The sequence below is a fragment of the Rhincodon typus genome, chromosome 39 (genome assembly GCF_021869965.1).
Source record: "Rhincodon typus isolate 14 chromosome 39, sRhiTyp1.1, whole genome shotgun sequence".
Lineage (NCBI taxonomy): Eukaryota > Metazoa > Chordata > Chondrichthyes > Orectolobiformes > Rhincodontidae > Rhincodon > Rhincodon typus.
This window is the reverse complement of record NC_063370.1, coordinates 5,652,542-5,667,568: the sequence shown is the minus strand read 5'-3', so window position 1 is coordinate 5,667,568 and position 15,027 is coordinate 5,652,542. Positions and strand designations below refer to the sequence as shown.

The following is a 15,027-nucleotide window of genomic DNA, read 5'->3' as shown; positions in this document are numbered from 1 at the left end:
TCCCCTCTCAAGTCTCCTCTGCTCCAAGGAGAAACAATCCCAGCCTGTCCAATCTCTCTTCACAACTGAAAATCTCCAGCCCGGACCATGTCCTGGTTAATCTGCTCTGCACCCTTTCCAGTGGTCTCACGCCCACCGTTGGGATCTCATGTTGAGGTCGCACAGGGTGTTGGCGAAGCCTCTTTTGGAGTACTGTGAACTTCCAAAGGCAGGGAAGGATATTAGTAACTTGGAGAGGGTTCAGAAAAGATTTACCACAATGTTGCTAGGAATGAAAGGTTTGAGTTATAAAGATAGGCTGGTTTTTGTTTCACTGGAGCGTAGGAGGTTGAGGGGTGACCTTACAGAGGTTTATAAAATCACGAGATGCATAGATAAGGCGAAATATCAAGGCTGTTTTCCCTAGGGTGGGGGCATATTTTTAAGGCGAGAGGAGAAAGTTTTAAAAAGACATGAGGGGACAACTTTTTTTACACAGAGAGTGGTTTGTGTGTGGAATGAGCTGCCAGAGGAAGTGGTGGATGTGGGTATAGTTACAACATTTAAAAGACATTTGGATAAGTACATGGATAGGAAAGGTTTGGAGGGATAAGGGTCAAACACAGGCAGGGTGGAAGTAGTTTGGTTTGGGAACATGGTTGGCATGGACTGGTTAGACCAAAGGGTCTGTTTTCATGCTGTATGACCTTATGACCCCCCCCCTTTCCCCACTTCACAAGTGATAGCTTTCCTTGTGCAAAGGATAGCCATTTCCACACAAGTTCGGAAATTTATGGCACGAATGTGTTGCTGAATCTATGACCTACTGAGTTGCCAGTCCAGCCCTGTGACCCCTGTGGTGCTAGCTGTTGACTGTATCTGCAGTTGTGGTTTGTCTCTGTGAGCTGCATGTGTCTGTTCACACTGCTCGCTCTCTTTCTGTCTTTCCAGTTTTGCTAATCTGGGCATTCAGTGCATGAAAAAGAAAGAGATCGGGAAAGCCCTGGAACACCGGCTGAAACTCGGGATCGATCCTTTCAATGGTGAGTCAAAGTTTGCGTGATTTGTTAGAAAATCATTTTTCTTTTCACCCAATCAACTTTCACAGCAACAATTAAATACTGTAGGACAGAATGAAACACTGGGTGCGTGTACAGAAACCTTTAGAAGGGGCAGAACAAGTTGCAAGACAATTTTTAAACAAAAGGATGCATGAATTTGTTAACTGAATGTAAAGCATAGGAATTAGGAGCAGGAGTAGGCCATTCGGCCCCTTATAACTGCTCTGTACCATTCAATAAGTTTGTGCCTGATATGATTGTGGTCTCGAGACTAGTTCCTGCACCCTGCCCTCCAGCACCTCCAACCAAATAACTCTTCTCCCTTGTGGATTAAAAAAATCATTCTACCTCAGCCTTACAAGTACATATAATTTTTTAAATTTGTTAATGGGATGTTGGTGTTATCAGCTAGGCCCCAGAGGATGGTTAAACGCAGGAACAGAAAAAATGGAAGCTGGAGTGGGCTGATCATCCAACGCAGTCCCCTGTCCCTGCTTTCACCCCCATACCCTTTCATCTCTTTAGCCCTAAGAATCATACCTAACAAAGAGTCAACTCTGTTGCTGTGGGTCTGGAGTCACATGTAGGCCAGGCCAGGTAAGGATGGCAGATTTCCTTCCCTAAAGGACATTAGTGAACCAGATGGGTTTTTTTATGACCATTCATAGTAGTTATACGTGATCACCTTGGAGCTAGCTTTTAATTCGTTCTTTTTTGTTCTTCATTCAATCATGGGAGATGAGTGGGCATCCCTGCATTTATTCCCAGCCTCACGAGAAGCTGGTGATGGTGGTGAGCCACCTTTTTGAACCAGCACAGTCCATGTGGTGCGCTGAAACAGAGAGGGGTTTGCGACACTGATGGAATGGCGATATACTTCCAAGTCAGGGTGGTGAGTGGCATGGAGGGGAACTTGCAGGGGGTGGTGTCCCCATGTATCTGCTGCCCTTGCCCCCTTCAGGGTGGTAGAGATCACGGATTTGGAAGTTGGTGTCAATGAAACCTTCGCGAATTTCTACACAGCAGTTTGTAGATGGTACACATTGCTGCAACTGAGCATCAGTGATGAATGAGCATATGTCTGCGTGTGTGTGAGAGTGTGTGTGTGCACCCGTGCTCACACACATGCATGTGCATGTGTATATGCAAGTGTGCACTTGCCTCTGTGTTTTGTGTGTGTGTGTGCACATGCTCATGCATGTGCATATGTATATGCAAGTGTGTGCCTGCCTCTATGTTTTGTCTGTGTGTTTTTGTGTGTGTGTGTGCGTGTATGCTCAGGCACATGCATGTGCATATATATATGCAAGTGTGTACCTGCCTATGTGTTTTTGTGTATGTGTGTATGTGTGTGTGTGTGTGTGTGCATACTGATGCATGTGCATATTGTGCCTGCCTCTGCGTTTTGTCTGTGTGTTTTTGTGTGTGTGTGTGTATGCTCATGCATGTGCATATATATATGCAAGTGTGTACCTGCTCTGCATTTTGTCTGTGTGTTTTTGATCATGTGCATGTGTGTGCACGCACGCGCATGCCCGTCTTTCAGTGCCTGAGAGTGTTTGTGTGCCTATTTCTGTGCGCCTGTCCATGCATATGGATGAGTGTTGTCTGAGAGTGTGTTTGTGTGCCTCTGAGCTTGGGTGCCTGTCTCTGTCGTTTGTGTGCGATCAGGACAGACTTCCCTGGGTTTTTCCAGTCGTTACCAGGGTCCTTGTCTGCAGCTCAATTTCGCTTAAATTTGGCAGGAGATGCAAATGCCCTTGTGCCGTTTGGAGCCAGCTGGTTTAGCTTGCTATTAGTTTCTAACGGTTATTGTTGCTACGTGACAAAGATAGAGAGTTAAATTTAACGGCTAAGAGACCACAGAGGCTCTCCCATAGGCTGTGGCAGCTCGCCAAAACCCCAGGAACAGAGCGACAGAGCAGAGCCAGCACAAACAGGAAGCTTCTCACTTCACAAATTGTAGATGACTGGTGCTGTCCTCTCCTGTTAAAACAGCCTCGCCCCTGCGGAGTGAAATGATTCATTGGCATAACCACAGCCACTTTATCGCTGAGCGCAAGAGGTTGCAAGGGTTATAAAGACCCTGGCAATCCCTCCCCCCACCTTCTTTCTTTCTTCCTTTATTTCTCTCTTTTTCTTTCCCCCCTCTCTCACGTTTTCTCTCTCTCTTTCTTTCTGTCTCTGTCTGTCCCCGTGCCTCACCTTCCTGAGTGCAAGTTGCCTGATAAACAGCCAGTTGGGACTGCATTTGGACTTTACTGGGTCAGGGTCATGCTGACTCTTGTACAATTAACCTCCGAAACTCAAGCGCACCACATTGGCCAGTGTCAATGGTGAAGGAATGCCACACTCCTGGAGCTACCGCAAAGCATGAAAACTATGCCCTTTGACCCTCGTTGGTGGGCATTGAGGACAGGGAGTGTCTCTCTGGTTGCATCCCAAGTAGCCCTAATAACCTGCCCCCACCGATGGTGGCAAATTGAAACCGGCAGCCTTTAGAGATTCAGGATCGAGTAGCTCACCCCCTGACTCCCCAAAACCTGTTCACAAGGCACAAGCCAGGAGTGTGATGAAATACTCCTCACTTGCCCTGGATGGGGGCAACCCCAACAACACTCAGGAAGCTTGACACCATCCAGGACAAAGCAGCCTCTTGATTGGCACCACATCCACAAACATCCCACTCCCTCCACCACCGATGCTCAGTAGCAGCACAAGACACACTGCAGAAATTCACCAAAGATCCTCACACAGCACCTTCCAAACCCATGGCCACTTCCATCTAGAAGGACAAGGGCAGCAGATACATGGGAACACCACCCCCTGTGAGTTCCCCTCCAAGCCCCTCACCATCCCAACTTGGAAATATATCGCCATTCCTTCAGTGTCACTGGGTCAGAATCCTAGAACTCCCTCCCTAAGGACAGCCCATGGACTGCAGCGGTTCAAGAAGACAGCTCACCTCCACCTTCTCAAGGGGGCAATTAGGGATGGGCAATAAATGCTGGGCCACAATCGCCCACATCCTGTGAACAAATGAGGTGGCAGTAGTGTAGCGATAATATCGCTATTATCGGGAAGCCCAGATGAACGCTCTTGGGACCTGGGTTCAAATCCTACCTGGGCAGACGGTGAAATTTGATTTCAACTTTCAAAACAAAAACTGGAATGAAAAAAAACCTACAATAATGTTGATTGATGTAAAATCCCATTCGACTCCTTTAGGAAATGAAATCCACTGCCCTTACCTGGTCCGGCCTACATGTGACTCCAGACCCATAGCAAATGTGGTTGACTATTAATTGCAGTCTGGGCCTTAAGGTCCAGCTAATAAACGCTGGGATAGACAACCATCCTGTGAACGAATTAAAGCATTGGGTGGCGGTGGGGGGGAGAATGATAGCTACCCCAAGGTCAAAGCGAGGCTTTGTTTTCTCAAAACAAGAAAGCTCTCCAACGAACATGTTGCATGTGTATCTTGTCCGTCTAACCAGCAATTTGACATAAATGAGTCAGGACTCAGCAAACCCTTTTTTGCCATGTCTGTTATCAGAAGCTGCATCTCAGAAACTCACACTGATGGAGGGGGGGGGGGGTGGGGGGGGAGTCCCCAGCTTTTGAGAATCCGAGTCGTTCATTAGGTATTGTGTGTTCGCCCTTGCCCTCGGTAACTTGGCTCGGTTTGAGCCACACGCAAAACTGGATTCGTTTTTGCTGCCTTTCCGCTTCTACTGAATTGTGGAGGAAAGCAAACTCTGGCTGGAGCACGGAAGCAACTTGGCCGTTGGTTCTGAATAATTTGTAGCGCGTAGCCCGGTACAAATAGCCCAATGTTGTTATTTGGCCAATGGGAGTCACTCGAGAGCAGGAGTCAGCCCTTCAGCCCATCTAGCCTGCTTTGCCATTCAATGTGACCATGGCTGATCGTCCATGTCAGTATCTTTTCTCCCACCCCCACCACTGTGGCCATAGCGACTTTACACCATCAGTGTTTAGAAGTCTATCAATCTCTACATATAAATATACTTGAAGACTGAACTTCTGGGCTAGAGAATTCTACAGATTCATCACCATCTGAGCGAAATAATTTCACCTCCTCCAGGGAGAAATATCTTACCTGCATTATTTTTAAAAATTTATTCATACATGAGACGCGGGCGTTGCTGGCCAGGCCAGCTTTTGTTGCCCATCCCTAATTGCCCAGAGGGCAGTTAAGAGTCAACCACATTGCTGTGAGTCTGGAGTCACATGTGGGCCAGACCAGGTAAGGATGGCAGTTTCCTTCCTTAAAGGACATTAGTGAACCAGATGGGTTTTTCCAATAATCGACAATGGATTCACAGTCATTGTTAGACTCTTAACTCCAGATTTTTTTAAATTCAAATTCCTGCTAATCCAGAAATCCAGGTAACCTGGTTTCAAATCCCACCATGGCACGGAACTTGAATTCAATAAAAAAGTGTCAGGAATTAAGCGTTTAATGATGAGCATGAATCCATTGTCGGACAAACCCATCCGGTTCACTAATGTCCTTTAGGGAAGGAAACTGCTATCCTTACCTGGTCTGGCCTACGTGTGACTCCAGACCCACAGCGATGTGGTTGACTCTTAACTGGACAAGATGGACAATGAATGCTTGTCAATGATGCCCTCATCCCGTGAATGAATTTAAAAAAAAAACCTTGAGCAGGTGGGACTTGAGCCTGAGTTCCCCTGGCTCACAGGTAGGGACACTACCACTATGGCACAATAGCCTCCTCAAATTTAGATAAATACAACTCCAAGGAGACACAGTTAGTGCTTTTAATCACTCAGCCACATAACCGCACAAACTTGGAAATATTATGTTTGGCCCCCAATTCTGAATTGGTGTAAAAACCAAAAGAACTGCGGATGCTGCAAATCAGGAACAAAAACAGAAGTTGCTGGAAAAACTCAGCAGATCTGGCAGCGTCTGTGAAGGAGAAAACAGAGTTAATGTTTCGGGTCCAGTGACCCTTCCTCAGAACTGCTGGTGGCTGGGAAAACGTCAGTTTATCTGCAGAAAATAGGGAGGTGGGTGGGGTAGGGAGTAAATGATATGATAGAGCCCAAAGAGAGAGAAAGACAGTTGGACAGACAAAGGAGTTGCTAACGATCAGGGTGGGAGGGTGAATAGCTGTTAATGGGGACTGTTAGTGACTAAGAACAGGGGGTGTGTAATGGCAGGCTACGTGGTAGCAAGGCCTGGTGTGTGGGGTGGGGGGCCTGGACATGGGAGAGTTTAGGCCCTAAAATTATTGAACTGAATAATCTGAATCGGTGTATATTGTGAACAGCTGGGGCCCAAGTAATGTTCCTTGTGGCACCCCACTTGTCACAACCTGGTCACAGGAGAATGGGATAACAAGGTGTAGAGCTGGATGAACACAGCAGGCCAAGCAGCATCAGAGGAGCAGGAAGGCTGACGTTTCGGGCCTAGACCCTTTTTCAGAAAATGGATTCAGGAGAATGGCCCCATTTATTCCCCGCTCTGTGTTTGTTACTTGTTGGCAAATCCCTAATCCATGCCGAGGAGGGACACTCATTCGTGAGGCACCTCTGCGTACGGGGTTTGTACTTAGGCCCTAGGGCTGGCCTGTCCCAAACCTGTGCACAACGACTGCTTTTGCTGGTATTCAGAGCTTGGTTAGGGCTTCGGGGGTTTGCTGAGATAGGGCCGTCGGTTGTGGGTGGGGGGGTGGGGGGGGGGGCGGTGGTGGGTGGTGGGTGGGGTTTGTTGGTTATGTCATATGGCTGACAGGTTTCCCTTTTCCCTTACAGTTGGTGACTCTGCGAGGTGTTCGGAAGACGTCGACATGAATGTGGTTCGGCTTTGCTTCCAGGCCTTTATCCAAGAGACGAATTTGGCCCTGGCCCCCGTCCTATCGGATCCGATCTACGACAAAAGTACGGCGGGCCTTTTTTGGCTGTGCACCTGTTTTTCAGCTGGCAAGCTCCCTCTGTCCAAAATCTCCACCCGTCGCGCCACTCCGTCTCTTTTCCTTCCCACACAAACTTAAGAATTCGGAGCCGGAGCAGGCCATTCAGCCCTTCAAGCCTGCTCCACCATTCAATAAGGCCGTGGCTGGTATGTTTGTGGCCACAGTTCCACATTCCCACCTGCCCCTGATGAAACTTGACTCCCTCGTTAATAACGAATCTATCTACCTCTGCCAAACATGAACAAAAAAAGCAATACAGCATTTAAATGTGCACTTGTGATGCCATGGCATGGGAGGCTATGGGTTAAGTGCTGTATAATATAGAAAGGAACATCATTTCTTGGTGAACACCAAAACACAACCACTACCCATGGTGTACTTGGGCTAGTCCAGCCCAAGGCAGACAGTTCATTAGAATCCCTACAGTGGGAAGTGGGCCATTTGGCCCATCAAGTCCACACCGCTCCTATGAACAGCATCCCACCCAGACCCAACCCCCACCATATAACCCTGCATTTCCCATGGCTAACCCACACATCCCTGGACACTATGGGACAATTTAGTACGGCCAATCTGCCCTAACTTGCACATCTTTGGGACTGTGGGAGGAAACCAGAGCAAACCCACGCAGCCACAGGGAGAATGTGCAAACTCCGCACACAGACAGTCGCCGGAGGGTGGAATCAAACCCGGGTCCCTGGCGCTGTGAGGCAGCAGTGCTAACCACTGTGCCACCCTAGTTTTGTTTTCTCCAGAAGTGCCATTGCACACAACTGAACTTTTTTTTCTCTCTCTCCATCACCAAATCTCTGTGACATTTTAATCCTTCATCTATTAACGAGTAAATCACCCATGTAGCCAATTGGTTATTGATATGCCAAGCCCACTAAGGACAATGCTAACTGTCAGAAGGTGAAGGGGAGGTAGGCGGGGCAGGAAGGGGAAATAACGTACTCCACAACTTGAAGTGCCCACGTCTCTCTAAAGGCATCAAGAGTATCGATGGACATGCTCTCTCTTCAAGGATACCTGGGAACCTGGGTCAACCTGTTTGTTTTAATACCTGGAGGTGTTGCCACACCTGACCTAACGATTTTCCCACCACCATATCACCGTGACTTTTCTGTTTCTGTTTAACTATTAACCACCATCAACAACTACCCGCGCAGCCAATTAGAAATTTACATTGCAAAGCCCACTGCGTATGTTTTCTAAAGGGCTCAGGTGATGAGTTCCAACTGGGCAGGCCATTGCATGTTACCGAGGGAAGTCATACACAGCACACAAACAACGAGGAGATTAATTAGTGATTAATTGTAGACGAGCTGCCATGAGATAATTTGCTGTCACTAGCGAGGGCCGATCAGGGATGACAAGGGGAGGCTCATTGTTAAAGTTGCACCCCCCCAAAAGGCTGCACCTCAGACAATGCAGCACTGGGAACGTCAGTCTGGATTTTGCGGTCGAGTCATGTCTCTGGCCTGGAACTCGAATCCAGTGCCTTCTGTTTTGGCAAATAGTCACTCGGTGTTTCAGAACTCAGAGTCATAGAGACGTACAATGCAGAAACAGACCCTTCGGTCCAACTCATCCATGCCGACCAGATATCTGCGAGGTTGCAGATTTCCTGGGGTGCAGGGATATTGTAGAGTTTGCTTCCAAAAGCAATTTCTAAACAGCAAAGTTCATTCGTATAGCATCCCTAAAATAGAATATCTCAAGGCTGCTCATTGGAGTGTTAGCTAGGAAAATCTGACAGTGAAATATGAGAATGGAAGACCAAATGCATGCTTGACGGGAGGCAATGGCCTCCTGGTATTATCGCTGGACTGTTACTCCAGAGACCCAGATAATGTTCTGGGGACCCGGGTTTGAATCCCACCAAGGCAGATGGTGGAAATTGAATTCAGTAAATATCCAGAATTAACAGTCTAATGATGACTGCGAATCCATTGACAATTGTCAGGAAAGAAACCATCTGGATCACTAATGTCCTTTAGGGAAGGAGACTGCCATCCTTACCTGGTCAGGCCTACATGTGACTCCAGACCCACAGTAATGTGGTTGACTCTTAACTGCCCTCTGGGCAATTAGAGATGGGCCATAAAAGCTGCCTAGCCAGCGACGCCCTCATCCCGTGAATGAATGAAGGAAAAGGTAGATTTAAGGGACTAGCTGAAAGCCGGAGGGGTTTAAGTTGAGAACATCAGGGCTTAGGGCCCAGGTATTCTTAAGTCACGGCCGCCAATAGTGGAGTGAGTAACATTGGGAATGTAAAATAATTAGGTAAGCGGAGATTTTCATCCTAACATTGAACTCACAAAGCTCAATATTTCAATTCTAGAGGCGACGAACACTTCGGAGCTGCGAATCTGTCGCTTGAACAAAGACAACGGGGTTTGCACAGGAGGGGAGGAGCTGTTTCTCCTGTGTGACAAGGTGCAGAAAGGTATTTGCATTCGCCCTGTGAGAGGCCATTGACCCTGAAACGTTAACTCCATTTGACTCCCTGCAAATGCTGCCTGACCCATTGAGTTTCTCCCTCCCAGTCTTAATCTCCAACAGCCAGCATTTGTGTTTCGCATTTATTGTTTTCAACATCTTTGGTAACACGATGGCAGCAGACATTGACGACAGGCACAGTCAGATTTGTGGTTCTGAGAATATTCAGAGTTTCACAGCATCGCTGGGGTGAGGAAGCGTTCCTATAATTGTTTTACTTGCAACAGTGGCTATAATATCTGCATGTAATTTTTCAGATAAAGCAACAACTTTGTACTTGTGAGGCACCTTCCCTGAATTAAAACATTTTAAAGAGTTTCACAGACAGGTGTTATAGAGAAAACAAAATATGACACCAAGTGACATGAAGAGATATTAGGATAGGGGTCCAAAAGCTTGGTCAAAGAAGGCAGGTGAAGCAGAGGTTTAGGAAGGGAATTCCACACCTAGGGATTCAGGAAGCTGAAGAAACGGCCATTAATGCCGCTGTCCTTGAAAGAGACTGGATTTGGAGGAGCACAGGTATCTCTAAAGATTTTAGGGTTGGAGTAGATGAGTGATAAGGAGCAGGGCAAGGGGATGGAAGGGTCTTAAATCATCTCATCGCTTACTAGGAGCCAGTGTAATCATCAATCTCTGGGGTAATAGAGGAACGGGACTTGGTGTGAGTTTGGAGATGGGCAGCAGGGTTATAAAGAGATTAAATTCTCATAGGGACAGGAGACCACTCAGCTCCTTGAAGCTGTTCATTCAGTTAAATCCTAGCCGATCTGTATCTTAACTCAATAAAAAGCAAAAGAACTGCGGATGCTGTAAATCAGAGACAAAAATGGAAATTGCCGGAAAAGCTCAGCAGGTCAATCAGAGTTAACATTTCAACTCGAGGATAGAAATTGCTGGAAAAGCTGAGTTCTGAGGAAGGGTGATAGAAATTGCTGGTTCTGAGGAAGGGTGACTCTGATTTCTTTCCTGCCCGAGATGCTGCCTGACCTGCTGACCTTTTCTGGCAATTTCTATTTTTGCCTATATCTTAACTCCATCTGTTTTGGTTCCATTAACCTTAACATTCTCCCCAGAAAAATGTCTATTGATCTCTTTGACCCCCACCCAGCAGCCTCAACAGCTGTTTGGGGGAGAGCATTCCAAATTTTCACTTCTCTTTATGTGAAGAAATGTCTCTTGATACCATCCCTGAATGGACTGGCTCTTATTTTAATGCCTTCCCACCTCCCCCAACCTTGTTGCAGAAACACTGGAACAAAAATACGCCATTCAGCCCATCAAGCCTGCTCTTCCATTCTGTTAGGTCAAAGCTGATATCTACCTCAATGCCGATTTCCCATGCTGCCCCCATATCCCATAATGTCATTAATCTCCGGAAATCTTTTAAATTCTGTCTTGAGCTTGGGGTAAAGATTTCAAATGTTCACCATCCTCTGGGTGAAGAAATTCCTCCTCATCTCAGTCTTCAATGACCTATCCCTAATGCTGAGATGATGTTCTGTTCTCTTTGGAGGGTACATGTCATCTATGTTCACCTTGTCATGCTCTGTAAGAATTTTTGTATTAATTAGGTCAGCCCTCATTCTTTGAAACTCTAGGGAGTAGAGGCCTAATTTCCTCAAACTCTCCTGAGAAAACAATCCCAACATTTAGGGATTAATCTGATGAGCCTCCACTGCTCTCCGTCCTTCCTCCAAAAAGGAGACCAAAATTGTGCACAATACTCCAAGTACGGTCTCTCCTAGCCTCAATACAATTGAAGGGAAATAGCTTTACTTAAATCATCTTGCAATGATGATAGCCAATCTACAGTTTGCCTTTCTTTGCTTACATGAATAATAACTGGCATTAACATGACTCATGAACAAGGACACCCAGGTCCCTTTTTGACAGTCACAAGTTCCAACCCCTCTCTCCCCACGCAAGAAATATTCTGTCTTTTCAGTCTTTTTTCTACCAAAATGAGTAAGTTGTTCACATTATAATCTGTCTCCCACATTCTAGTCCTTTTATTTAGCCTGCCCAAGTCCTCTGAAGCCTCCATGCATCCTGTTCACAACTTCCACCCAGTTTGGTGTCATAGGCAAATTTGGAAATTGGCCTCCAGATCATTCATACATTATTGTGAATAGTTGTGGACCTAACTCTGACTCTTGTGGCACACCACTAGTAGCAACCTACCATCCTGAGAATGATCCTTATTCCTACTTATTCCTACTCTCTGCTTTCTGTCGCTTCACCAATTCTCAATCCATATTCTCCCAATCCCATGTGGTCTAAATTTATTTATTTGACCTCCTGTGTGGAGTCTTCTCAAAAGCCTTCTGCAAATCCCAATACACCACATCCTCCGGATCTCCCTTGTTAATGCTACAAGTGACATCCTCAAAAACACCAGCAAGTTTATCAAACAGGATTCCCCGATTTTGGAAGACAATGTTGACTGTGTTCAATTTTACCAGGCTTTTTGAGAAGTCATGTTACTTATAACATGCTCTAACATTTTCTGTACTACCAATGTCAACAAGTCAACAAACATGCCCACAGATCTCCACTACCTTCACCCCTCTCCCTTCTTAAATATTGGGCTAACATACTGCCTTCCCTGGCTCACCACCAGGTTCTCTCTACTGACCCAATGTAATTCTTTTTAACAATACCAGGGAGATCGTTTGACTAAATCTTGAGTGACCCTAAGCTCCCACCCATCTGCTCCCCTCACCTCACTGACCAATCCCCACCACTCCCTACCTGCACTCACCTATCACCATCCCACCTACCTTCCCCAGCCCCACCCCTTCTCCCTCTATTTATTTCAGAGCTCCCATCCCTCTCCCATTTCTGAAGAAGCGTCCCAACCCGAAACGTCAACTTTCCTGCTCCTCTGATGCTGACTGGCCTGCTGCGTTCCTCCAGTTCCACACTCTGTTATCTCTGACCCTAAGTTTTGTGTTTTTTTTTAAATGTTGGGTGGTGGGGGGAGGAGGTTGCGGGAGAGAAGTGGAGTAAGTCAACTTGTGGACGCTGGAGGGAGGCGAGGAAGCGTGTCTATTCAAGAATCTTCTCTTCCTCGTGCAGAAGACATCGCCGTCGTCTTCTCAAAAGGCAACTGGGAGGCGAAGGGGGTCTTCTCTCAAACTGACGTTCACCGGCAGATCGCCATCGTGTTCAAAACGCCGCCGTACTGCGACATCGACATCCAGGAACCTGTCACTGTGAAGCTGCAACTGTACCGTCCATCTGACAAGGAATACAGCGAGTCCTTTGAGTTCCGTTACCTCCCAAAACTAAATGGTAATGCACCAAAACGGACTGTCACACTCCCCAGGTGTTAACAGACATGGGTGGGACAAGGGGGGTGTAGCTTGGGTCAAGTGCGGTGTCGAGGAGGGGTGGGGGTGGTTTAGAATTTGTTTGTTTCATATCTCCTCCCACGTTTACTTTCTCTCCCCTGTTGCGCAGTGACTGGGAGGGTTAGCAGACTGATTAACAGTATCGCGTCCTGCCAAGGCCAACGAGCTCCGGAGTGCGACTCGAACCTGAGAGGCAGGGACGCCACCCACCGCACCAGGAGACCGCCTAATGGGAAATAAAAACCGAAAGAACCGCGGATGCTGCAAATCAGGAACAAAAACAGAAGTTGCTGGAAAAGCTCAGCAGGTCTGGCAGCGTTTGTGAAGGAGAAAACAGAGTTAACGTTTCGGGTCCGGTTCTGAGGAAGAGTCACCGGGCCCGAAACGTTAACTCTGTTTTCCCCCTTCACAGATGCTGCCAGACCTGCTGAGCTTTTCCAGCAACTTCTGTTTTTGTTCCTGACCACCTAATGGGGTAGGATGTTGATGCAGCAATCGGAGAGCTTTGGGTTGACACTAATGTGCTTAGCCCCTGTGCATCAGCTGAACATGTCCAAGTTAGGAGCAGGCCATTCAGCCCTTCGGGCCTGCTGCACCATTCGATAAGACCGTGGCGGATCTGATTGTGACCTCAACTCCACAATCCCACCTACCCGATAACCTTTGTCCACTTAGCAAGAATTGATCTATTGCTTCCTTTAAAAGATTCAAAAGCTCTTCTTCCACCAGCTTTTCAAGAAGAAAGCTCTAAAGACCTGTAATCCTTGTTAAGAAAGAAAAAAAGCGTCCTTCTCTTTGTCCAAACGGGCAATCCCTTATTTTTAAACTGTTCCTACAAAAGGAAATATCCTCTTCACACCTACCTGGTTAAGCCTCGTCAGCATCTTGAATGTTTCAATCAATTGTAGAATTGCGTAGACACAAGGAAGCCATTTGGCCCCTTGTGCCTGTGCTGTCTCTTCAGTTGAGCTATTGGATGATATTCACTCCCTCATGCTCCCTGCCCCCTTCGGCCCCGCAAACGTTTTGTGTTTTAAGTTTACCCCCCAGTGCCCTCTGGGCAGCCATTACCGAACTTGTCTCCACTGCCCTCTTAAACAGTGGCTTACAGATTGCAACAGGGGTCAAGCCTTTGAGCTGGAGGGCGCGGTGCAAATGCTTGGGACAGCTATGCGCCACGTTTTAAGGTGTTTCTGGGAAGGCGTTCTGTGCAATTACCCTCTGTTGTTTTCTGACAGATGCTTATGGAGTTCGGAGCAAATGCTCGAGAAAGATCAAGTTCCCTTCGATCAACACCTTAATGGGTGAGTCCTGAGTTCGATACTGGCTGGATTTTAATCTTCCATGTCTGCTTTGATACTTTTGAATGAATGGGTTCATTTTGGAATCGTGTCATCAGTGGTTTCTCAATTCTTCCTGTGCCTTCAGTGAAGCAGAAGACACTGAGGAGTTTAACAGAGCAGCAGTGATGTATAACCAACAGAATAGATGATATTAAGAGAGGTGAGATGATGGTGTAGTGCTAATATCATTGGGTTAGTAATCCAGGCCCCTCAGGTTAACATTTTGGGTTCAAATCCCACCATGGCAGATGGCGAAACTTTTAATGCAATAAAAATTCATTTCAAATAGCCTAATGCCGACCACTCAATCTCTGACGGTTGTTGTAAGAATAAAATTTGGTTCAGTAATGTCCTTTAAGTGGAGGAAATCTGCTATCCTTGCCTGGTCTGGCCTATCTGTGACCCACAGCGATGTGGATAATGCTCAAACTGCTCTCTGGGTAATTAGGTTTGGGCAATAAAGGCTGGTTTTGCCATATCTTATGAATTTTGAAGAAAGGGAGCCTTTAGAAGTTAGAATTAGTGGCACAGTGGGCCTAGTAATCCAGAGGCCTAGGCTAATGCTTTGGGGACAGGGGTTCAAATCCCACCGTGGCAGCTAATGGAATTCAAATTTAATTCATTCATAAATCTACACTTACAGAATCCCTACAGTGTGGAAGCAGGCCATTCGACCCATCAAATCTACGCTGACCCTTCACTTATATCCTGCCCAGTCCCAGCTCCCCACCCTATCCCTGTAACCCTGCATTCCCCATGGCTAACCCACCCAGCCTGCACATCCCTGAACACTATAGGGTAATTTAGCATGGCCAATCCA

At 46.8% G+C, this 15,027-nt stretch overlaps 1 protein-coding gene across 1 annotated transcript in view; it reads left to right on the top strand.

Moving 5' to 3' along the window:
* The window catches only part of LOC109916823 (transcription factor RelB-like), a 52,892-nt gene that overhangs the window by 26,484 nt on the left and 11,381 nt on the right, over nt 1–15,027 (top strand). The window contains exons 5-9 of the mRNA XM_048618174.1: nt 931–1,022; nt 6,846–6,971; nt 9,351–9,455; nt 12,590–12,805; nt 14,103–14,168. Of these exons, the coding sequence (XP_048474131.1) occupies nt 931–1,022; nt 6,846–6,971; nt 9,351–9,455; nt 12,590–12,805; nt 14,103–14,168 (605 nt within the window). The remainder of the gene's footprint in view (nt 1–930; nt 1,023–6,845; nt 6,972–9,350; nt 9,456–12,589; nt 12,806–14,102; nt 14,169–15,027) is intronic.